Source organism: Lampetra fluviatilis, chromosome 6 (assembly GCF_964198595.1).
Source record: "Lampetra fluviatilis chromosome 6, kcLamFluv1.1, whole genome shotgun sequence".
Classification (NCBI taxonomy): Eukaryota; Metazoa; Chordata; class Hyperoartia; order Petromyzontiformes; family Petromyzontidae; genus Lampetra; species Lampetra fluviatilis.
In genome coordinates, this window is record NC_136280.1 from 2,063,154 (window position 1) to 2,087,083 (window position 23,930).

The 23,930-nt window shown below is 50.5% G+C and overlaps 1 protein-coding gene, 1 long non-coding RNA gene and 3 other non-coding genes across 7 annotated transcripts in view; all 5 read left to right on the forward strand.

The window, feature by feature from the left end:
- The window catches only part of LOC144933020 (sodium- and chloride-dependent GABA transporter 1-like), a 56,087-nt gene extending 43,724 nt beyond the window's left edge, over nucleotides 1–12,363 (forward strand). For all 3 annotated transcript variants that reach the window (XM_078857453.1, XM_078857452.1, XM_078857454.1), the window contains 6 exons: nucleotides 1,075–1,187; nucleotides 1,725–1,865; nucleotides 2,424–2,523; nucleotides 3,214–3,314; nucleotides 3,758–3,925; nucleotides 8,047–12,363. In XM_078857453.1, the coding sequence (XP_078713579.1) occupies nucleotides 1,075–1,187; nucleotides 1,725–1,865; nucleotides 2,424–2,523; nucleotides 3,214–3,314; nucleotides 3,758–3,925; nucleotides 8,047–8,268 (845 nt within the window). In that variant the 3' untranslated portion in view covers nucleotides 8,269–12,363. The remainder of the gene's footprint in view (nucleotides 1–1,074; nucleotides 1,188–1,724; nucleotides 1,866–2,423; nucleotides 2,524–3,213; nucleotides 3,315–3,757; nucleotides 3,926–8,046) is intronic.
- A 6,667-nt stretch (nucleotides 12,364–19,030) lies between these two features.
- On the forward strand, nucleotides 19,031–23,930 carry LOC144932891 (uncharacterized). The gene is made up of 5 exons (XR_013636959.1): nucleotides 19,031–19,081; nucleotides 20,713–20,756; nucleotides 21,430–21,475; nucleotides 22,199–22,251; nucleotides 22,864–23,930. It is a non-coding gene; the product is annotated as an uncharacterized LOC144932891 (long non-coding RNA).
- On the forward strand, nucleotides 19,945–20,016 carry LOC144933221 (small nucleolar RNA SNORD49). The gene has a single exon (XR_013636997.1). It is a non-coding gene; the product is annotated as a small nucleolar RNA SNORD49 (small nucleolar RNA).
- Nucleotides 21,158–21,230, forward strand: LOC144933223 (small nucleolar RNA SNORD65). The gene has a single exon (XR_013636999.1). It is a non-coding gene; the product is annotated as a small nucleolar RNA SNORD65 (small nucleolar RNA).
- Nucleotides 21,608–21,681, forward strand: LOC144933222 (small nucleolar RNA SNORD65). Its single transcript, XR_013636998.1, has one exon. It is a non-coding gene; the product is annotated as a small nucleolar RNA SNORD65 (small nucleolar RNA).

The window sequence follows — 23,930 nt, forward strand, 5'->3', positions numbered from 1 at the left end:
TACGGGAAAAAATATTTTACTCCCCACACCCAGCACACCACATCCACTATGCCTTTCGCTATGGCCGTTTATGATTCGTCACCGCCATACTTACTAGAGTTACGAAACTCCAAGAATGGTTGTCTAATGCGTCCATGTGCTCCCCCACATTGTGCGATGATTACAGCTGCTGCTGCTGCTGCATCATGGAATTTTGTCTTGGCTTTCTAATCTAGGCCTAGGCCGCCCTCCGCGATCCTATCCCTTCTCCTGTCGGCCAGTCTACCCGGGGGAATATTCAGTGAGAAACACGAATGCCTCCCGTATGCACACTCCCAACACGCACCCAGCTTTGTTGATTCGTCATCGATTTTTTTTTGGGATCGCATCATTCGCGTGAAGTAAAACATCACGTCGTTACACACCCCTCCTCATACCCGACGCGGCCAGTTAATCAAGTTGTCACGTGATGGAACAAAACGAAGTGGCTTATCGCGTAGAAGTGGATCTAAATGTAGAGGGAAAAACTGGAGGACCTGGAGAACGTGCAAACTTCAAATATAGAGCAGCAGGTGTCAGGGTCGGGATCGAACCCACCATCCCCTGTATACCAGGCGAGGTAGTTAACATCTTGCCACAATGGCGCCCCTGCCTAATGGTGCTGGTTGTAGCCACCAGCGAAAGGTCAGTACTCAATTGTTAAACCGTGTGCGGATAGCTCTCCAGCATCGTCCCCAACAGTGGTACTGCGGAAGCAGTTGCACATCAGCCGCATTTGTTCGTCACGTGACAATGTTATCAATCGGCCGCGTCGGATGGTGGAGGGTGTACAACACGACGTTTTACTCAATGCGAACGATCTGACCCCAAAAAAAATCAAACGCGACTCACGATATCGGTTGCAAAAGACGACTTACCGTATTAATTCTACCCCGCTTGTGATGTCCGACTATTCGCGAGCATTCATTGTCCATGCTGCGAGATTGTGGCGGGGGGGGGGGCTCGGTGGGGTTTAGGGACTGGGGGGGAGGTGTAGCAGGAGAGCGGAGGAGATGCTAAAAGGGGGGGGGGGCATCGTGTGCGTGTGTCGCTCAGGCCCGGGGCTCGTGTTCGTCGTGTACCCGGAGGCGTTCGTCACGATGCCCGTGTCTCCCTTCTGGGCGGTCTCCTTTTTCTTCATGCTGCTCTGCCTGGGCCTCGACTCCCAGGTGAGTTTTGGTTGGCTTCAGTGGAGGGTGGTCGTGCATCCGAATGCCTCCAAATGAGTGCCTGGTGCGGCGGTGTACAGTAAATATCGCCACTAGGGAGACAGAAGGCGGGCTGGACGTGCCGGCCTTCAGAGGTACTCGCTTAACAGCACTTTCACCCAAAAGTCTGTTAAGGTTATGCAGGGGATCTTTGTCTTTGTGATGAATGTGTTTGCAGGCCAGCACCTGCTATCATGTGTGTGTAAGATTTGCATGGTGGAGGTGATGGTATATGAGTGAGTGCGTGCGTGTGTGTCCGTGTATGTATGGCACAAGCGTCGTGGTGACGTCACCGCCGCTTAGTGGCGAATGGCGGTTGTTGTTGTTATATGATCTCTATGGTGGAGGTGATGGTTTATGAGTGTGCGTGCTTGCATACGTGTGCATGCATGTACAATCTCCATGGTTGAGGTGATGGTGAGTGCGTGTGCATGTGTGTATGTATGATCTCCATGGTGGAGGTGATGGTATATGAGTGTGTGTATGTGTGTGCATAAGTTCGCCATGGTGGAGGTAATGGTGACGAGCCTCATGGATGGCTGCGGCCCAGCGCTGCTGCGCCGTCTCAAGCGCAAGGAGCTCGTCGTGCTGCTCGTCTGCTTCGTCGCCTTCCTGCTCGGCCTGCCCAACGTCACGCAGGTGCCGCCCACTCTGACCACCAGCGCTGACCACCAGCGCTGACCACCAGCGCTGACCGCTGACACCAACACTAGTTCCAACATCGACACGAGCACTATCCCCAATAACTGACTTTGGCACTAACACTCGTACTAACGCCAGCACTCGTCACCAACGCTTGCATCCGCACGAGCCCAATATCCGCTACCGTTAACATGGTGAACAGCAACCATCACTCACAAGGATCCCCACACAGACACTGAAGCTTAACGCTCTTTAACACTCAAACCGATTGCTGTCACCAATACTTAAGCTAGCCTCGACACTTATCACTGACACCACAAAGTAGCGTACTCGTTCCGATTAAACTATGCCAAGCACCAACATGAGCATTAATAATCGCACTGGCATTGACCCTGTCATCCACGCCCAGTCAGGTTTCAGGTTCACGCCACAAACCTACTTCCTCCGGGGGGGGGGGGGGGCACCTGTCGGCCTGGGGAAGCGTCGCGATCTCACGACGGCGATCTCTGTGCAATCCACCAACCCCGCTGTGTGTGCCCCCTCGCCATCCTGCAGGGAGGGATTTACGTGTTCCAGCTGATGGACCACTACACGGCGGTGACGTCGCTCATGTTCCTCGCGTTCTTCGAGGTGGTGGCCATCTGCTGGCTCTATGGTACGTGCGGCGAGATGTTAACCGCTTCGCCTGGTATGCAGGTGGTCGTGGATTCGATCCTGACCCTGACGCCTGCTGTGTATTGGGAGTTTGTGTGTGCTCTTTCTCCCCATGGTCGCGTGGATTTTTCTCCGGTCCTCCGGTTTTTCCCTCCACGTCTCGAATCAACATCACCACGCGCTTAGAGTATTTGGCTGCTGCTATAAATGTCCCCGTGATAATTAGCAACTTCGTTGTGCTGTCATTTGTGATAGCCAGGCCGCTTCTGAAAAATTGCTTTTAGCTCAGTGGGCCTTCCCTGGTTGAATAAAAAACAATTGTATATATATAGTTTATTCCCCTACGTCAGTATGTTCTTCACTCATTTTCAGAGGAGGGGTGTGCAAGGGTCACCGCCACGCATTTGAAACCATTGGGCTTTGACAGCACGATGGGGTAGCTTTGACATTTGTGAATTGTCGGGGGCTGCATGCAGGGGCTGCACTTAAGGCCACCAGGGGCTGCCAGTGGCCCGCGGGCCTTACAATAAAGACGATCGCTCTGTAACATCATCGTCATCCTCCAAGCTGTCGCCATATCCCTCGCAGTTCTGCGACACCACAATCCACCCGGTTCCTGCTCGGGAGCCACTGGGGTCGATCTCGAATGGATAATGAGTGAGCATGGCTCATTGCGCGTGGTCCTATTCAGGAGTGGACCGCCTCTCCAGTAACGTGCAGGAGATGTTGGGGCGACCGCCGAACATCTTCTTCCGCGTCTGCTGGCGGTTCTGTGCACCGGTGCTCGTCTCTGTGAGGACCTCTCCCCACACACACACAAAGACAAAGATTCCCTCCCCGTATAGCCTTCATTAGACCGCTGGGGCAAGTGCTGTTAGCAAGTAGCACCTATGAAGGCTGTAAGGGCACACGAAGACCAGAAGTCTCTTTCATAGACTCGCACAGAGATCCATAGATTGCATATAAATGCATGATCTGTGTCGCCCAATGACACTGCTATAAAGAACGGTCGTTGCCAGAATAGTAGCCAATTTAATATTCATATATTTATACATTTTCAGTCAGGCTCATTCGACGGATCCTCCTGAATTTCCCTCCACATTTAGAATCAACATCATGCATTTAGACTATTTGGCGAGGTCGCTTCTGAAAAAGAGCTATATAGCTCAGTGGGTATTACCTGGTAAAATAAAAAATTGTACAGCTTGGACCTAACTTGGCCCCCCACCTCACAGGGCATCCTGGTGTTCAGCATCGTGCAGTACAAGCCGGCGCGCTACGGACACTACGTGTATCCAGGCTGGGCCGAGGCACTAGGCTGGTGCATTTCGCTTCTGTCCATCATCTGGATCCCACTGGGCGCTGCCCATACGCTCTACACCATCCCCGGCTCGCTCAGAGAGGTATGCGCCCACACCGACGCTTGCCCACGCTCACCCACGCGCCCACCCACGTGCTCAACAACAACCGCCATTCGCCACTAAGTGGCGGTGATGTCACCACGACGCTTGTGCCAGGCCATGTGCACCTTGAGGCCATGTGAAGTATCGAACGCCCGCTGGCAGGAGGTCACGGGGCAGACCCAAGTGCCACGGGTCGACTGACTGAGATGACTGGCTGATGCACCACCTGTGCCCCCTACTGTGCCAACTTGCTGTGCTTTAGCCACCCACGTGCTCACCCACGTGCCCACCCACGTGCCCACGCGCACGCCCACACCTGGGTGGTTACACGGTCGCTGTGATGCGCCTGGAATTGGTAGGCGGATCTCTGCGTACGCTGGAGACTTTGCGCGCGAGTTTCTGGTACACGAATGGGGTCAAATGCTAAAATACCGAGAAATCGTGGGTCATTTCAATGAACAGCTGTGCTAGTCGCCAAAGGTAAAGTCTTGGTGCTACGAGATACATACGCCAGGACAATGGCTGCAAGGGCTGGGTAAAACAAAGCAGAAAGTGTCACGATGAGAATATTTATTTATTTTAAATGCTGTTCTTCCTCGAGAAATGACATCTACGGCGTAGAATAGCTCGACGCATCGCCAGATGCACTCGCCGCGCTTGTTGACTCACTTTGCGTTTCAAACGCTGCGTGCGATTCGTGCTTTCAAATGGACAGATTGACCGCACACGGCAGCCCCTCTGGGAAGCCGCTGCCCCCCGAGACGAGTCCACGGCGTCGCCCGCGTTACGGGAAGCGCATTTAGATTCATCATAACTACAGTTTATAATTTTAAGCTCGCCCACGCATACCAACAACCATTCGCTCGCTCTCCCATGATGACTCGGGAGGCACGCCGAGGAACCGCCGAGGAACCGCTGAGGAGTGGGGTCGGGAAGATGGCAGTGGCCAGCCAGCCCAGCCGTACGTTGAACTTCTTTTGCACCGTACCTAGCCAACGTGCCAATCGGAGGTGCGGGGGGAAGGACAACAAACTAAACACAAAAATAACTTTTTTTTAAATCATCAATTTTGATGATTTAAAAGTGCGTTGCTCTCAGTGGCTTCCTCGTTTCGGAAGGAAAAGCGTTCCAGACGGCCGCAGGAGCTTATCCGAAAGTGCGCAATGCAGTGACCGTCTTTGTAAATTTGGCGCCTTTAATCTTTTGTATTACTGTATTGTAAAGGGGTTTTCGGGCAATGGGTTTTTACATGTACGAAGTACATATAGCTCCGTGGGCGTTACCTGGTAAAATATAAATAGTTTAGTTTCAGTTTCATAATAATGACTCCTACAGCGCCATAGCATGACACGGGTGTCTAGAGATACGGGTGTCTGCTGGGGGACACGGGGCTGTTAGCGAGCGCCTATTGAGGCCAGCACATGCTGGCGTTATCCTTTAACAACTCCTTACCCAGGCGCCCAGTTTTAAGTCTGAGCCAGCGTGCACAGGGCCCAAGTTCAAGTATCAAACTCGCTGTGGCCAGAAATGTAACTCTGGTCACGGGGTTCGCAGTACATTGCGCGATTCGTTGCGCCACCGCTGCCCCAAACTGACCCACGCACACACACACACACGTGTGCCCAAGTTGCTTACTTGGAGACCTGAATGGAATGGATTGAGGGAGGGTGAAACGAGGGAGATAGGGGAGATGAGAGAGGGAGATTTAGTTGGAGGCAGATGGAGACAAGGGGAGGGGGATCGAAAGGGGGGGGTGAGGGGAAGGGAAGCGGTGGGTGGGGTGGGGGCGGGGGGTGGGTGGTTGTGAAAATTGTCCGCCAATCCTGCACTTTACACCGAGGCTTTCTCGCGTTACCAGCGCGGTCCAAGTCTAATAGTAGTGCAGTGCGTGCCAATGTGTGTACGTGTGTGTGCCTGTGTGTGTGTGCCTGTGTGTGTGTACTATGTGTGGGGAGCGGTAGTGTAGCGGTTAGCGCGCTGCGCTATGAACCTGGCGATCTGGGTTCGATTCCCGCTCACGGCCAACACCCAGTGACGATTGTCTGAACCGGTCCTGGGCCTCCCCTAGGACGACTCAGCCTGAAATGAGTACCTGGTGCGGTGTGTAAACATCGCTACTGGGAAGACAAAGGCGGTTGGGCGTGGTGCTGGCCACCCACTCCCTCGTGTGCCGTTCTGGCCTTCATAGGTGCTACTTGCTAATAGCACTTTCCCCAACAGTCTGTTGAGGCTATATGGGGGATCTTTGTCTTTGTGTGTATGTTTACCAGTGTGTACGTGTGACATTGTATGGATGTGTATGTGTGCCAGTGTGGGTGTATGGGTATGTATGTGTTCCATCGGTGTAGTAGTTAGCACACTGCCCTACAAACCCGGTGACCCAAGTTCCATTACCACTTTCGATCATTAACAGTGGCTAATATATTACAACTGGTCCTGGGCTTTCCTTAGGTCACCTCGGCCTTAAAAATTAGTACCTGTTGTGGTGTGTAAACATCAGCGTGGTGTAGGCCAACCACCCCCTTTATGTGCCGTGTCAGCCTTCATAGGTGCTACTCGCGAAAACAGCACTTTCCCAACAGTCCGTTAAGGCTATACGGGGAATCTTTATCTTTCTGTGTGTGTGTTTGTGTGCGTGTTCATGTGACTGCGGGTAATGTCGGCAGCCAACCCACGCTTAGACATTGCGCACACGCACGTGCTTATTTGTGAATGTTTTTGCGCTCCGTCTCTGGACATCTGTACGAGAGACAAATCCCCCCCCGGGGGAAGTTGCTCATTCCGCCCCTTCCATCACGCCACCGCTGAGTAATCATCACCACCCCCCACTGCGGCAGATTCTTGGCAAACCACACGGGGGGGGGGGGTGTGGCAGGTGGGTGGGTTGGGGAGTGGTGAAGGGGAGTGCATCACTAACAACAAAGCATCACGCCGCGTTTTTCTCCGTCTCAGCTTAAACGCCGGAGTCTCTGCCGGCTGCGCCAGTCGCACGACTCATGTCAAGCCACGGTGGCGAGGAGATGTTCTCTCTCTCGCCTCGTACACAGGAGGTCGTGGCTTCGATCCCGACCCTGACTCCTGCTGCATATTTGGAGTTTGCATGTTTCTCTCCCCGTGGTCGCGTGGATTTTTCTCTGAGTCCTCTGGTTATGCCCTCCACGTTTAGTTAGAAACGTGCGTTTAGAGTATTTGACTGCTGCACATTTCCACGTGATAAGCCACTTCGTTGAGCTATCATTTGTGGCCAGGTCGCTTCTGAAAAAGAGCTATACAGCTCAGTGGGCCTTACCTGGTAAAATAAAAAGAGTAAATACTTTAGTTTCTCATCAGACTCTCAGGTGCTAAAATTCTTGCGATTTCCAGCGGCCGCACTTTACATCTCCGCGATGAACCTCTCGAAACCGCGAGCTCGTCGGATTTTCTGAATTTCTGACATCGGCGTCAAACGCTGAGGATTCCTAAACGTGCCGAACTGTGCAGCCTTCGAGTCGTGGGCAGCAGAGGGCAGTGCAGCAAAAATCTATCGTAATGTATTACGCTTCAGACGTCTATGCTCCCCCACCCCACGTGCTTAACCAACATGACGGAAGGGGCGCCCCCCCCCCCCCCCCCAAAAAAGTACATTTAACTATCTCGCCTCGTTTACACAGGTGCTACATGATGTCACAGGTGCTACATGATGTCACAGGTGCTACATGATGTCATCATCCAGCAGTGGATTTCCGTGTACACGATGAACGAATAATGTTTGCCAAATAAAACAACAACTTGCTCCCAAAATTACTTCAATTGTATCCCAGCTGATAGCAACATGGCCCCCCTATACTGGCAGGCCGAGGCCCACTCGCAGGCCCGGTGCTGGAGTCATTCTTGTGCCGCACAGGAGAGGCAGCTGCCACCGGGGGAGTCCCGAAGGCCAAAGACTACAGCTGGGCAGTGGAACGATTGATATGAGAAGTGACGAGTGGTATGAGAAGTGATGATTGCTATGAGAAGTGAACGTATGACACTTTTGAATTGCTGGGGCAATTGTGCAACCTGCTTCCTTCTGGGCACCCCCCACCCCGCCCCCGCCGTCCGGGACTCAAACCCCCTACGTACCCTCCCTGTTTCCCGCGCAGCGCCTCTTGATCTCCATCACCCCGCTGCCCATCCACGCGCCCCCCGCTGACCACGCCTCGCCCGTGGGCACCGCGGTCGCGGAGACCGAGGAGGAAGAGGAGCTGGGGAAGCTGCTGATGGTGTCGTCCACGGGCCAGGACTCGCCGCCTCCCCCTTACAAGGCAGACCCCTCGGGGGTCAGCATCCCCATGCGTGACCTCCCCGGCCCCGTGCAGTCGTGATGGGTCGGGGAGCTCCTTTCTGGGAGCTCCGATGTTTCGTTTCCAAGGAAACTCTTATGATTTTTTCTCTCTCTGCGTTGTTGGCAGTGACATTTTTTTAGCGTGCGGTGTAGGTGTCCAGCGAGGGGGGGGGGTCAGAGGGGGTGGTGCCGTGCCGATTGCAAGTTTTTAAACGTGGGTCCAAACTCTGAGCTGTTTAGAGAATTTCTCAGAATTCCGATTTTATTTTTGCTGCCAAAACCCTCGCAGATTAGCACCGAATGAACACCGGCACAAATCTGGTGTGATTTTGCATTTTCCGGATTGTAAGATGCTCGGGAAAGTACGATGCACTCCAAACTTGTGGCTCGTATCAATAAAGCTGTATGAATCTGGACAGACGGGACACACGCACCAGATTTTAAAATGGACAACCAACTTGTTCCGTAAAACACGGGGGGGGGAAAGAGTGTGTCATCCAAGAATGCTGTAACCACACCCACCTCGAGGGGTGATGTCCAGATGCCTCAAGGTGAAAATCGAGACCATAGGATCAGTCATCCGATGATGCCTTTCGACGTCACATGACATCACAGTGCCCATACATAATGATGCGCTTAGGCCCTGTTGTTAGACCGCCGACTCTTTAAAGAGTTAAAATTGCGGACGCGTTCATTTTTACACAGCGACAGGACCGCAATGCAAACACCACCAAGGCCATGCCACGATTCTCGGCAGTTCGGTCGCGACGTGATGCCAGGGCACGGAGGGTTCTCGTCGCAGGGTGACGAATAGCTCCACTTCCGCAGTTGAACTGGCGAATCGATTCTCTGTCCTGACCTCCCTGAGGAGCGATGCACGTACAACCGGCCAGCGTAATGGACATGCAGATTTTGTATTGTTTGCAGTTGCGAAGAACCCAGGATCGGTCTATCGAATCGTGGTACAAAGAACGCACGCGAGTGTAAGGCTCGATATCGGTCGCCAAAATCGGTCACGTGGCCGTCTTCGGTTCGCCAGGCACCAGACCAGACACTTCCCCCATCGGTGTCAGCTAATGGGGATTGTATTTTTTATGTATGTACAAGAATTACGTATTTCGGAAGTGACTGGCTGTTTTGGATAGTCGTCACGCATTCATTCGACTTTTTGCCTTACGGCTAAATTATGAACAAGCGACTTCGAGGGAGTCTGGCCACGTAGTTCTACCAAGTCTACGAAACGGGGCACCTTTGATTAAAAATGTCGACAACACAACCCCTGATCCGGTTTCTCATCATCATGAGGGGCGGTGCGTGTTGTGTCAAAATAAATGCTGCCGGGTCGCCTGCTACGGTCAAGGGGGGGCACCCCCACGAAAACCTTGGTGGGGCGGGGCTGTTACCCCCCCCCCCCTCTTCCGTCATGAAACAGAACCAAAGTGTCGCTGCTTTAGCCGATACCATTTCCTACCGTGGACACCTCACAGCGTGCAATGGTGGACGGGTAAACTCAGGAGGAGGTGTAGGAGAGAAGAGATGGAAGGGGGAGATGTTTATGTGTGTGCGGGGGCGTGGTTATGTTATGCAGTTTTGTCGTTCTTTCGTTTGTTTAATTGTGTCCACAACGCTGATTTTGTTTGTTGTTATTTCCGCGAAATCGCTTGCCCCGCAGTAGGTTTTGTCGTGTTACCGTTTCGTGCTTTATATGGAATTCATCGTAGGCCTCTCGGCCAGCCTTTACCCAATGTTCGCGTGGCGTTTGAAATTTAGACCGAGCGTTGTTTACACAAAACAATATATATATGATTCCATCGTTTCACCCTTTGCATTGTTGTTGTCTGTCTCGATGTTTTAATTTATACACGTTTCACACCGACGGCGATTGGCTTGTCTCTCTGTCATCGTGTCCTGCGGGCGCGCAAAGTTCACATTCTGTCTGAGCTATAGAATGTTTTGCACTAAAATAAATCGCCAATCGGCAAATGACTTTGTTGATGACGATGACGTTAATGATGATTACAATTATGGTGATGTCACCCTTTTGATACTTTCAGAATACGGTAGAATCTGAATCAGAATCTGTATTTGTACTGGAGGAATCCGATTAGCTGTAACGCTCTTTTTCACAGATGTCCAGTAGACTCGTGAGATTGGTTGTATGTAATGCATCACTGTCGGTTTAAATACCCTTCGTTTGAAATCCTGTAACTCCCAGGGGGACAGTTGAAACAATGGGCCAATTTATTACCCCCCCGAACTCCGCAGCAGAATAAACTGCTGCTATACCACCATTCGTCAGGTCGGAAACGGTCAGGTAAAGCCTGGGCTATTTCACACCCATCCTAGACATCCCGTCCCCAGCGTAGCAGATGAGGCTGATGTATTACCCTCTCTAGAGGAGGGCTCTCTCCCTCGTCCACAACTCATTCCAGCGGCTGGCCCTTTCGCCACTTACGAAGGCGTGGGCAGAGCCATTTCAGGACTGCGCCTTTATCATTCCGCCCCCAGCCACCTCTGGGGCCGAAGCGAAACGTCCCGGTGGGGTTCCCTCGCCGCGCGAAGGCGACGGGACTCGACGCAGAGCAGCAGCAGCAGCGTCTACGTCGTATGCCGGTTGTGGGGCGAACGCAACTCGCGCGCAACTCGCGCGCAACTTGCACGCCTCTTGCAGCCGGGTGCACGCAACCAGTTGGTTGCAGCAGAGAATGACTCGGACTTGTGTAGGCGATTCCGCAATGTTCGTCGATAACAACACCGCGTGTGTGCGCGCGTGGCCTTAAAAGTAATACTTTATATTGGGGATGTTTTTAGGGACGATGGCGATTCAATCATTTTGTGATGCTCGGTTGGCAGTTTGTGGTTGTGAACAACGAACGGAAATAAAAACATCAAACACGCCTGTCAATAACGCGGTGCGTGGCCTTAAACGCGAAATAGGTGGCTTTTTGGACAATGATGTAATTGCTCTGAAGAAGGGCCATTGCCTGACATGTCGCCTGTTATATATTTTCCTTTTAAGGCCACACGGTGTTATTGACACGTGTCAGAGATTTATTTTTCTTATTGGTTCAGCTATTTGGTTGTGCAACTGATGGCTCGGGTGTGCAGCGGGCTAAACATCAACCCGGGTTTGACATGAAACGCCTGTAGAGTGATTGTTTACCTGTTTAAAGCGGTGAATATTGTGCATCACAGGTTTGTTGTTGTATTGAACCACGCCACGTGTTATCGGGCCACCTTGTCAATCTACAACTTGTTCATGGGAAGGAGGGAAAAATATATAACTTGATAAACCATATCCAAACCGGGCCGGTTGAGATGCTTTCGGCTCCGGCTCGGATGGATGAATAGGCAACACGGAATCAGAATATTTGTATTTATCCTGGAGAAATCCGATGAGCTATAAAACTATTTTTTCAGCGATGCCAAACTCTATCGGTGGTCCCAGTGTGATGGCACGGGGGGGGGGGGGTGTTGTCCGGGTAAATCCAAAAAACCCAGAACGTGCAAAGCGTACGTGACGTCGTATTATATGCCTACATAGAGTAATCGGGAGGCAGGCTTAGAACGCAGTGGCAACACTCGTGCTTCGCAGAAGGACGCACCTGGGTTCGATTCCCGACTCGGGCACCTTTCTATCCCGAGTTTGTACTTTCTCCCCCTGTTCTACGCGGGGTTTCCTTTGTGACATTAGGTGCTCGAGGCTACTACGGGATAACGATTTGAGCAGCAGCAGAGAGAAATACGTGTGGCAAAATAAATAATTTTACTCGATGCCCTATTATCCCTGCATTCACAAACCAACACTGACCAGCAGCAATGGATCGTCCGCAACAGGGTTGTACGCGTTCACGCATACAACCAACAAAGCCCTACCCTCACCGGGACAATGATCTGTTGTGGGTTATCAAGTTATATTTACCCAGGACATCATCACTGCTTGAGTTCTGGGAGGGGAGCGGGGGGGTGTCATCTGGACCGGCTGTGATAGAAGACACGCGGTGTGCACGATCACACCGTGGGGACTTAACCAAAACTCTGTACAGTCAAGAAACAAACCTAAAAAACACACAAGCTCTTTTGTAACTACACACCTGGGATATGTGTGCACCTGTCCCCCCCTCGGTTGATTGAAACTTGATTTAATAAATGCAAACGAACGCGAACGTGTTGCTCTTCGAAAGCCGTTTCCTCACGTGCCAATTTTTTGCTGCGTTTGTATCCGCTCGGCGCTCTGCCCGTTGTGAGCGCGTCCAATCCTCTGCTGTTGCTGGAGGGCGACTGCCTCCGTCTGTCTGCCCAGACACGGGCGTCCTTCACGAGCCTCCTCCGAAGAGGCCGATCTTGACGCCGCTGCAACCGGTCATCGATAAAGTCGACTCAGATGCACATCCTCCTCCTGTACACCGCATCAGCCCACTTTAGAGCCTCGGTTTACGAATTACCGGGACTTTTATTTTTGTATATTTAATTCAGATTTTTTGGCACACAATAACATGGCGATGTCTCAACCACCACCACCATCAACAACGATGCTGCTATTTATTTACCCACACCCCCAAACCACAAACAGAAAAAGCCTGAAGCTAACGATGTTATTTCTCTTCTTCAACTTGGTCCTACCCACTGGGTTGTTCGCCACTCCGACGAACGTGCACGCATCAACAATGTCTGTGTGGCTGCTTTCGCTGCGGGGGAGGAGGAAACCTTCCCTGTAACCGGAGACCCCCCCACGGGAGCAGGGTGCGTGCGATTGGGGGCTGTCAACATCGGCAGCCTTGGGGTGGGAAAAACAATTGTGGCAGAGCTTCGTCGATGACCCCTCCTCATCCCCCCCCCGCCCGGCCTTCGTGTGCGGTGACGGCCTTCGTGGGTGCTGCTCGCTTAACAGCACTTGTGCCACGACACACTGTTAAGCCAAGAGTGCGGTGTTTGTTAGCCTGCAGCCTCGCTGGTTCTCAGTCGTTTAAAAAATGTTAATGAATACACAGAGGGTTTGATGAAACAAAGTAAGTTGTGACATACGTGGCCGTGATTAATTTGTGTTTTCGATTATTTACCTTCTAAAAACATCTGTGCGTGTCTCGCACCCCCAGGGGGTGCAGCGTGACCCCAGGTTAAGAACCACTGCTGTAGTATAATCAGAATATTTATACTGAAGGAATCCGATGAGCTATAAAGCTCTTTTTTTACAGATGTCCAGCAGGGGCGGGTCCAGAACGCTCCAACAAACCATGCAAAAACACGAAAGGGAAACAAATCACTTAAATATAAAATATATATATTTTTTTTAACTAAACTTTGTTTTTACATTACCCAGGGTCGGCAACCAAAATAATAAGAGGAGCCTTCGAATTCGGTAAATAAATAAATATATACCTCCGCAATATTTCAGGAGCCGTCACAAGGCACCGCGTGGTGAATTCGAGACGGTGCGTCCAAAATAAATAGATAAACGTCAGTTTTTCTGTTTCATTTATTGGGTACAGCCCTGTGAGCCATTCGGCTCTTGAATCGGGTGCAACTGCAAAAAACATGAACAAGAAAACATCTTAAAGTGACTATGTGACTATGTGCAAACAGAAAATCCAAAAAAGACGGCAAAATATTGCAGAAAAGGCACCGTACACCAACGCTGTGTGCAAAAATCCCAGTGGGATGCAAGTCAAACAACAACAACCACAAGACAACTTAGATTAAGGCCATCAGTCTAACTCCGTACTCCAAGAAACAAACATGGCCAAACCATAAAACGTTTTCGAAATCCCCAAAACAAAGCCATACAAGCAATGTAACAGTGATCATAGGAACTGTAACCGAATTTTCACAATAAACGACATAAACAACATGTACCACATGTACCACCAAACCCTGCAGCCATAGCTGGCTGCATGAGTCACTCAGGAAGCAACTCCTCCAAGAGCCGCAGCTTGCCGACCCCTGGCCGATAGGAGGCGCCTCGTGTCAACGGTGAGCGCACTGCGGCTCCGCTCAGTGCCGGATGAAGCGAGTGCGGGGACTGGAGCACATGTTATAAATGCGCCCTACATTAAAAAAAAACATGTAAATAGAAAAAAAATGTTTTTACTTACATAGTAAAGTAATTTTTTTCATTTGCTATACAGCCGGATAATACGACAAATCTCTAACCTTAAACACCCAGTCGTTCATAAAAGTTGAAGGCGGTATAGTACTATAGTAATAGAGCAAGTGCAGAATCACTGAACCCGGAAGTGATAGCTTGAAGGCATTCAGCGCGGGGCCCTTGAAAGTGCGGGCCCCGCAGCACGTGTTACACACGCTGCCAGCACTATCACGCACTGGCCACGCGATTCCCGCTCGCGGCCACCTTCGGTGACGATGATTATTTATCTGAACCGGTCCGGGGGCTTCCTCCGTCGGTCGACTCGGCCTCAAACGACTGCCTAGAGCGGTGCGCAAAACGTGGGAGACAAAGGCGGGTTGGGGGGGGGGCGTGGTGTTAACCACCCCACATCCTCTGGTTGTTGCCGTGTCCCGGGCCTTCCTTCATATGTGCTGCTCGCTATCAGCACTTGTGCCCCCAGTCTTCTATGTTTACTGTCATGGCTACAAATAGCTACCCACGCTGTCGCGTCTGAAATACAAAGGCTATATTTATAATAAGTAATACAGTATTTAAAAAAAACATTTTTTTTAAACACGCTTTAATGAAATGTACGAGTAATGGAAGAACTTCACGACTCCATGAAGTGGCCCCGAAGCTTACCATAACGTAAGGGGACCGTGGTGATTTACAGCCAACGTCAGTTGAGCGTGGACAATTAGACCCAAGCCGAAACATAACATAAAAAACATGGTTTAAAGAAGTTTTTTTTATTATATAATATAGTATTGGCATCAGTATGATAAAAGTATACCAAGTTTGCAGTCGATACCACATTGGGTAGTGGGTTAAAATTGAGTTACAAGATTTGAGGATACAACAACGACAACAACAACAGACAGCGTGAGTTAATGAAAAGCGTGTAATAAAATAAAAACGTGTCCGTGTGCGCGTGCGCGCGTGCCCGTGTGCGCGCGCGCGCGTGTCCGTGTGCGCGCACGCGCGTGTCCGTGTGCGCGCACGCGCGTGTCCGTGCACGCGCGTGTCCGTGTGCGCGCGCGCGCGTGTCCGTGCACCGGAGTCCCGGGGATTGCTCGTTTTGGGGAGATGCTGGTTAAAACCGTGTTGGTGTAACTAGCGTGGGGGGGGGGCAGGCAGGGGGTGCCCTTGCCCCCCCCCCAACTCCCCCCCCCCCCCCGGTGGCCAAATCTACGAGATGGGGGCGCCCCTCCCCCCTTGACAACCACCATGATGAGATGTTTCAACAACGGTGTAAAATAACAACACGTATTCTTGGTTCTTTCGGTAAAGTCACGTACAAGGGAAATAATAAAATAATACAAATTAAACATAAAAATTCTCACCACGTTTCGATTGCAACACAAGCAATCATCAGGTGAGAACAACACTTGTTTTGACAAGACGGAGCGCCCCTACAGCGTTAAATGTTCGAGCCCTTGAGCGTAACGGCGTGATGCAGGTGAAAGGAGCCGCGATGTGTGTGTCATAACCCCGAGGTGCGAGCGTGCGAGACAAATCAAATATTGGGAGCCCAACCTGACCGATTTCCACACCCCCAAGGTGATAATGTCGGTACGACGCCACTGGGTTAAAATAATACGTGTATAGAACGAGATTTAAATCGCTGCAAATTAACGAGTAAGGTGATCAACTTGTGACTTCTCATTTCTGACAATCACGAGTTTTGGCAATGCTAGAAATCTGTAAGCAATGATTTTTTTTCCGTTCTCTGTTGACGTGAGTGGTAATCATTACACACATTGGCATTTAGCGACTAAACAACCAGTGTTGTCATTCGCAAAAGTAATATCATCAACAGACATGCTCAACCCGAATAATAAAAGTGTGAAAACATGCAGTGGTGTTGTCGTAGGGTGAGGGTTGAGGGTAGTCACAGTGGCGAGATGTTAACTACCTGGAGGGCCGTGGGTTCGATCCCGACCCTAACGCCTGATGTTTATTTGGAGTTTTCGGTGTCTCTCTCTCTCTTCCTGTGGTCACGTGCATTTGATCTCCGGCTCCTCCGGTTGTTTCCTCCACATTTAGGATCAACGTCACGCGTTTAGAATATTTGGCTACTATAAATTCGCACGTGATAAGCCACTTCGTTGAGCTATCATTTGTAGCCAGGTCGCTTCTGAAAAAGAGCTGCATAGCTCAGTGGGCCTGACCTGGTAATATAGAAATAGTTTATATCTTGATTTGAATAGTTTATAGTTTGTTTTAGAGTTTTATCCTTCCCTGTCCCGTTGACTCTCTTTCCCTGTTGTTGAGATCCCAGACTCAAAACCTTCATTTTTTCCAACAATCGCGTACGACGGGCTGCCTTGATGATTACCTGATAAAATATATATTTTTGTAAGTTTAGTTTTAGAGTGACTGGAGGCAGGAGTAGATGCCTCGACTCTTGCACGGCTCATTGGGCGGGACTTTAACGAAACTATTGTAAAAATGTTAAAAACGTGACCTTTAAACACGGCTGTATGCAAGACGATGCAATTCATGTCACAGAAGAATGGGGAAACAACACTTGGGGGTTCGAAATAGAATGTGACAAGGGGCCGTCCATAAATGACGTCACGCACCTAGGGGGGTAGGGGTCAGACATTTGTGACGATGTGTGATAAGGGTGGGGGTTGAGAAATGTGACGTCACATCAACATGCGCAACTTTAAATCAATATAGACAACACGTTCTACTTAATTAAATATACTTTTTAATACATGTTTTCACCTACAACATCAGAGTGCAGCGCCACATTAAATACGCACTACAATGACAATAGTTTAAAAGGATTTGAAGCATGTTTTATTTTGGGGGGGCAGAGCTTTGTGACGTCATATTTGAGGGGGGGGGGTCTGACTTGTGACGCCGTGTGACGAAGGGGGGGGTCAAAAATCGTCCAAAATCGCGTGACGTCATTTATGGACGGCCCCCAAGGCAGCGTTGTGGTTGTAAATCAGAAGTTTGTTGTAACCGGTGGGGGGCACGTGTCCAGGATGGTGTGGTGGAGAGTGGTCGCGGGAACGGCTTGCGCGTTGCGAGCCGAGTTCGATTCTCGCTCACGGCCAACATCAGTGGCAACTATCTGAACTGGTCCTGGGTCGATTCAGCCTCAAATGAGAACCTGGTGCGGTGTGCAAACATCGCCACTCGGGCGACAAAGAAGTGGTGGTGGACATCCACCCCCTCGTGGGCCGTTCTGGCCTTCATAGGTGCTACTCGCTGACAGCACTTGCTCCTACAGTCTGTTAGGGCTATAGGGGGATCTTTTGGGGTGGCCGGGTAGGTTGCCAAAAGAAGCAGCTGGAGTGGATGCACTCAGGGGTCGGAGGCGAGCAGGGATGAAGGTGGTGACGGTGAGACTGTAAGAGCGGTCCTTGAATTACAAGTTCTGTATGGCTATGGGAGTGTGTGCTACGTACGGTGCGAAAGACGTTAAAATACATATATTTAAGTCTATGGATCTTTATGCAAGTATATGTGTCTCTGTGTCTGTGTGAGTCTATGGGTTTCAATGTAAGTCTATCGATCTATGTAAGCCCATGTGTCTGTATAAGTCTATGGGTATCTCTATGGGTCTCTGTGTAATTACATGGGTCTCTATGTAAGTCTATGGGTCTCTGTGCAATTACATGGGTCTCTATGTAAGTCCATGGGTCTTTGTGTAATTATATGGGTCTCTATGTAAGTCTATGGGTCTCTGTGTAATTATATGGGTCTCTATGTATGGGTCTCTGTGTAATTATATGGGTCTCTATGTAAGTCTATGGGTCTCTGTGTAATCATATGGGTATCTGTGTAATTATATGGGTCTCTGTGTAATTATATGGGTCTCTATGTAAGTCTGTGGGTCTCTATGTAAGTCTGTGGGTCTCTGTGTAAGTCTATGGGTATCTCTATGGGTCTCTGTATAATTATATGGGTCTCTATGTAAGTCTATGGGTCTCTGTGTAATTATATGGGTCTCTATGTAAGTCTATGGGTCTCTATGTAAGTCTATGGGTTTCTATGTAAGTCTATGGGTCTCTGTATAATTACATGGGTCTCTATGTAAGTCTATGGGTCTGTTTCTCTGTGTAAGTCTATGGGTCTCTGTATAATTACATGGGTCTCTATGTAAGTCTATGGGTCTGTATAAGTCTATGGGTATCTCTATGGGTCTCTATGTAAGTCTATGGGTCTGTTTCTCTGTGTAAGTCTATGGGTCTCTGTATAATTACATGGGTCTCTATGTAAGTCTATGGGTCTGTAAACGTCTATGGGTATCTCTATGGGTCTCTATGTAAGTCTATGGGTCTGTTTCTCTGTGTAAGTCTATGGGTCTCTGTATTATTACATGGGTCTCTATGTAAGTCTATGGGTCTGTATAAGTCTATGGGTATCTCTATGTTTCTCTGTGTAAGTCTATGGGTCTGTTTCTCTGTGTAAGTCTATGGGTCTCTGTATAATTACATGGGTCTCTATGTAAGTCTATGGGTCTGTATAAGTCTATGGGTATCTCTATGTTTCTCTGTGTCAGTCGATGGCTAAGCAGCGCCCCCACGTGGCGGCCCTCGCCGGAAAGAGCGTGGCTTACGTCTCGCGCTTAGCGGAAGTGACGACACGGAGGAGGGGGGCGGGGACTTTGTCAACGGCGGGGGTCACGTGGTGGAGCTCGCCGGCTATAAAAGCCGAGGGCGAGCAACGATTCCGTCTTTCGTCCGGGGTCTCTGCGTGGACATCATTGATCGGTCTTCGTTTGCCGGTACGAGAACACGTGGCTGGGTGGATGGGATGGCTGGCTGGGTCTGGTTATTGTCCAAACGAGATTGTTTTAAGTGGCTGGCGTTGTAACACGGGCCGCGCACGGATAAAAGTGATGATTGTTGTGCTTTGAATGTTGCGTTGTACGTGAACGGCGGATGGCTCTTAATGCATGCCACCGGGCCTAGACACGCGTGCGTGTGCTTTACTAATTATTACATTTATATTGCGCGCTTCCATTAAGGATCTCAAATCGCTGTGCAGACACGGCATAAAGCGATATAAATACATTTTAAAAATTATGAACTTTTAATTTAATTGGCAGAAGCGTATGAATAAGTCTTGGTGAGAATGAGTTAATATGGTGGGGTGGTTTTTAATTTCTGTAGAATACGCCTTTTTAATTTATAGGAGGCTTTTATTGATAAAGGCATTTTGCTATTTGTGGTTGTCGGTTAAGTGTGCGACTGTCATTGACTGGGCGGCGTTCAGTGGTTTTCAATGAACTCGCGTGTGGCCTCCAATGCCACGTGTCGATTGACCTCTGTTTACTAAGAATGCATTATCCATCGATTAATAATATTGATTTTATATTTTTATAAGCTGCTGGGTGTAATCGTTTCGGGCACTGGCGACTGCTACGTGCATAAAGTTAAATAATCTTTAATTGAAATTTAAATCTATTTAATTTAACCGCCCGATTTCACCAAAGCCGCGTGCTCCCTGGGAGATTTGAGCCACGTGGATGGGGAAACGTAACACGAGTCGGTACTGCTCCACTGCTAGCCTATCGATAAGGGGGCGTGGGGGTGGCTTTGCTATAATCCGGCCTGTGCTGGGCTGGGGGGGGTTGGAGGTACGCGCGGGGATGATGATCTCTGCGTGATGGGAAGTGCCGTCTGATGCGAAAACTGACGAGAAATATCCGCGCTGACCCACGCGTCCCTCCCCTCCCGACCTGTCGATCCACTACTGGATGAGGTGGCCTCTCCCACGACTCTGGCGAGATGTTAACGACCGAGCCTGGTGTACAGGAGGGTCATGGGTTCGAACCCAACCCTGCTGCATGTTTGTAGTTTGCGTGTTTTTTTTTTCTTCGGGTCCTCTGGGTTTTCCCCTCCACGTTGATAACGAACGGGCGATTTGAGTTTTTTTTGGGCTATGACTCTTAATTTCCACACGGTAACCGGCCACTTCGTTGAGCTTTCATTTGTGATGGGTCGCTTCTGGAAACGAGTTATAGCTGTAACCCAGTGGGGTTGATGCGTCTGTGCCGAGTGAAAGGGTTTTTTTTTTGCCACGGTTCCGCCACTTTTGCCATTCATTCGGCGAGACAATCCATCCCATCACGCTTAATGCCATCGTGGTGGTCATGAGCGCCTCTAGTGGCGGCAGGGCTTAACGTTGATTAATTATATTAATAAGAACAGGTGTCGAGCCCGTACCATTAATTGATTACAGCTACGTTGGCGGTGGTCTGTTGCCCGAAACGTCGACTTAAACATTTCATTTTAATGCCAATAGGTGTGTACAAATGTGGTGCGTTGCGTGTTATTTGCCGGAGCTAATGTGATTAATTTCCATCCTTGCCGACAGCGCACTAATGACCGTGTGTGTTTGTGTACTTGGCAGATGAGTTGAAAGGCCGTGACCCCCGTGAGGCCGAGAGAGCAGAGGTGAGACCCCAAGTGGTGTGGGGAAAACTCTTGCTTAAGAGAAACGCGCGTTGTGGATATTTTAAGTTTGTGCTGCTATAAATTTTCCAAATGACGGTCAGCCGCTTTTGTTGAGCCGTCATTTGTGGCCAGCGTCGCTAATGAAAAATGAGTTGTGGGCTTTACCTGGTAAAATAAATAATTATTAAGTTTTACTTGTATATTTTGGAGTTATTTGCTTTGCCATTCCTGTACTCTGCACTTCTATCGTTTCCCTGTTGCAACGTTGGACATCTGAAAAAGAGCTTGAGAGCTCATCGGATTCCTCCCCTATCAATTAATATTCTGATTCCGCGACCACCCACCAACCACAAGCCCCCTCCCTGTAACCCCCTAAGCACCCAGTCACAGCTGAAAGGTTTCGGTGATGAGTTTTTGAGTTTAGCTGGAATTACCGGCAGATTGTTTGGTGGTGAGAAAACGACTCTTCTGAGAGACCTTGATGATGCTGCTGTGGTGGTGGTGGTGGTGTCCGTGCGTTGGTGGGCTCGCGAAACATGTCTAACGATAAGAAACACCGAGGGGGGGGGGGGGGGGTTTGGTTTCAACCTTTCGGGGTCTCGTCAGCCGAATCGGCTTTGCAGAATTGAACATTGCTTCTGTTGCAATAACGACTTGTTTGTGTCTTTGGCAGATGAGTTGAGGGCCGTGAACCTTGACCCCATGGGATGAGTGAGCAGGTGAGCACGTGGTGTCCCCTCTACCCGATCATATTCAATCCCCTAGTAGTTGTCCCCACCAACCTGCCCCCCTAAAAGCGACTGCTGCCCCTTGCGGTAGTTTGATGTAATCGTCACCAGCCACGGGCACCAATATGATGACTTTGAGTTAAACCAGCTGGAATTACCGGCAGATTGCTCAGTGGTGAGAAAATACTCTTCTGATTGACCCCGAGGCTGGTGCACGAGTGTTTTGCGCGGAGTAGAGTTGGGATGTCTTTGCTGATGGCCGTGGGGAAACGCATTCGGACAAAAATTGGCGGTCCAAACAAAAACTGGTTTTGTTGGGGTTAATTGTCAAAAAGTCCCAAACACCACCCCCCCCCCCGGCTGCTTTACTAAACCCGTACTTACTGGCGTGGTGAAGTATGGTCAACGGCACCCAAACAGTAGTGGATTGACAGAAGGGGTTTTTGAGTAACGACACATCGTGCTTGAACAATGTCACCGTTATGTCAATTCGAGGATCTCCCAACGCTAACTTTGAATGCATTTTAATTCAATTGGGTTTTTATTCTGTAACTTTGACAAGTCCCATCGGCCCCGAGATGGGCACGGTTTGTGTGTGCACACTTTGCTGCACCATCGTTGAGAACTGCCGTTACGAACAACGTTTTTGCACAGAACCCAGCACTTCTAAACACAGCCCCCCTCCTTCCCCTCGCCCCATCTCTGCCGTTTCAGGTTCAGACGCTCGGCCGTCTGGATTGAGGATCACGCCCGGATTGATGACGCAGGTAATTTGACTTATGTCGGCAAATGGACTTTTATTATCTCCCCCCCCCCCCCCCGAATAAATCCTTTCCAAGTCGTCCCAATTCCAATGTGGCTGTCAGAATATGTATTTCGAGGAATCTGAGCTGCAAAGCTTTTTTTCACACGTCTAGTTGGGGGGGGGGGGGGCGGGGGGGGGTTGGTCAGAAAGCTACATTGACAAGGGGGGGCAGGGTGACGGGTAAAACCTCTCCGTCCCGTCGCTGTGCTCGCCGCCTCTCCCGACGGCCCTTTGACCAGTGGCAGAAACCGGGCGCCACCTCCATCGCCATTTTCGAAACTGCAAATCGTCACACCCCCCCGTCCGTCCGTCGAGTGCCCAAAAGTTTGGGGGGAACTGCCGGTTTTTCCGTGATGAGCATTGTGAAGACGGAGTGCGCACAACTTGTGCGCGTGTCGAGACGCAATCCAACTCTGACCCCGGCTGGTGTAGGGGGTGGCTGATAGGGGGTTGGGGGGGGGTTGATGTAGGATTTGAGAGTAGTTAGTTTGTGAGGCAAGTTGGAAGTTGTGAGTTTGGGGTTCCTGCCACTAACACCACGTGGTCCCTCCCCTCGTGTCTCCGTTCTCCTCAGGCGCGTGAAGGCTGCTGGCCGCTGGGTGGCGCTCGCTCTCCGACTGGCCCAGCGAGACTGCAGGAGGAGCCGCGTGTGTGGCTGGCACCGAGGCTGCCGCCCCGTGTGGCCAAGTGTGGTTGATGCGTCAACGCCCCCGTCACGATTCGCCCAACCGGTTAAATTTGCAAGTCTTGGGTTTTGATTCCCCCCCCCCTTCGCACTTTTTTAGTCTTTTGCCTTGGTGGCTTCATTGCTCTGAACCGCAAGGGTTGGCAAACCCACGGCTCCAGAGCCGCGTGCGGTGGCTCTTAAGGGGGGGGGGCTGGCTTTTTGTCACCTCACCACCGTCTCTTATTCACCACGTGTGCGTTGCGGCTATTTACAATATCGAGTTTTGTACCGAATTGGAGAAACAAATGGCGACGTAACCCCACGTGTTGGCGGCGTTCCAATCCAGATAGGGCTTTTAAGAGGATGTTTGTAAAGTGGTCGGGGGTCCAGCATATGTAGTAAGTAGGGCAGCTTTAGGTAGACGCTTGAAGCGTGGCCACAGGCTGTACAAATGGGAAAAACAGCGAGCACGCACGAGACGGTGAAAACTAGACGAAAAATAATCAAACCTTGACATGGAATCTTGACCAGTCGCCAATCGGCCGTGGGTGGGGTGAATCGTGACGCGCGTGTGCGCACCATCGGGGTGAGTATTTGGCGTGTGACGCAAGTCTGGGATGGATGTCATTGTCTGGTGGATTAGGTGGGAGGGGGGGGGGTCTTTGTGTGGTCGTGGTGTAAGGAGTGGGGGTCTGGGGGAGTGGGAACCTAGTTTTTGGGGGGTTTGGTTGATGAAATGATGGGGTGGGATTAAGTTGAGGGTATTGGTGGCCGGTGATAGTAGGTGCTGATAGTAAGCCGCCGGGTGCGTGCACATGGTAGTCAGGTGATGGGCGAGTTGGCGATACGAGGTAAGTGTGGGAGAGGTATCGGTAGGTGCCTTGTCGTCTGACAGTCTCCATCTGTGCGGCGCTCGCGGTCTCCCTGCTACTGCTGTTGTAACGAGTTTCACAATAAAGCTTCCTGGAACCCCA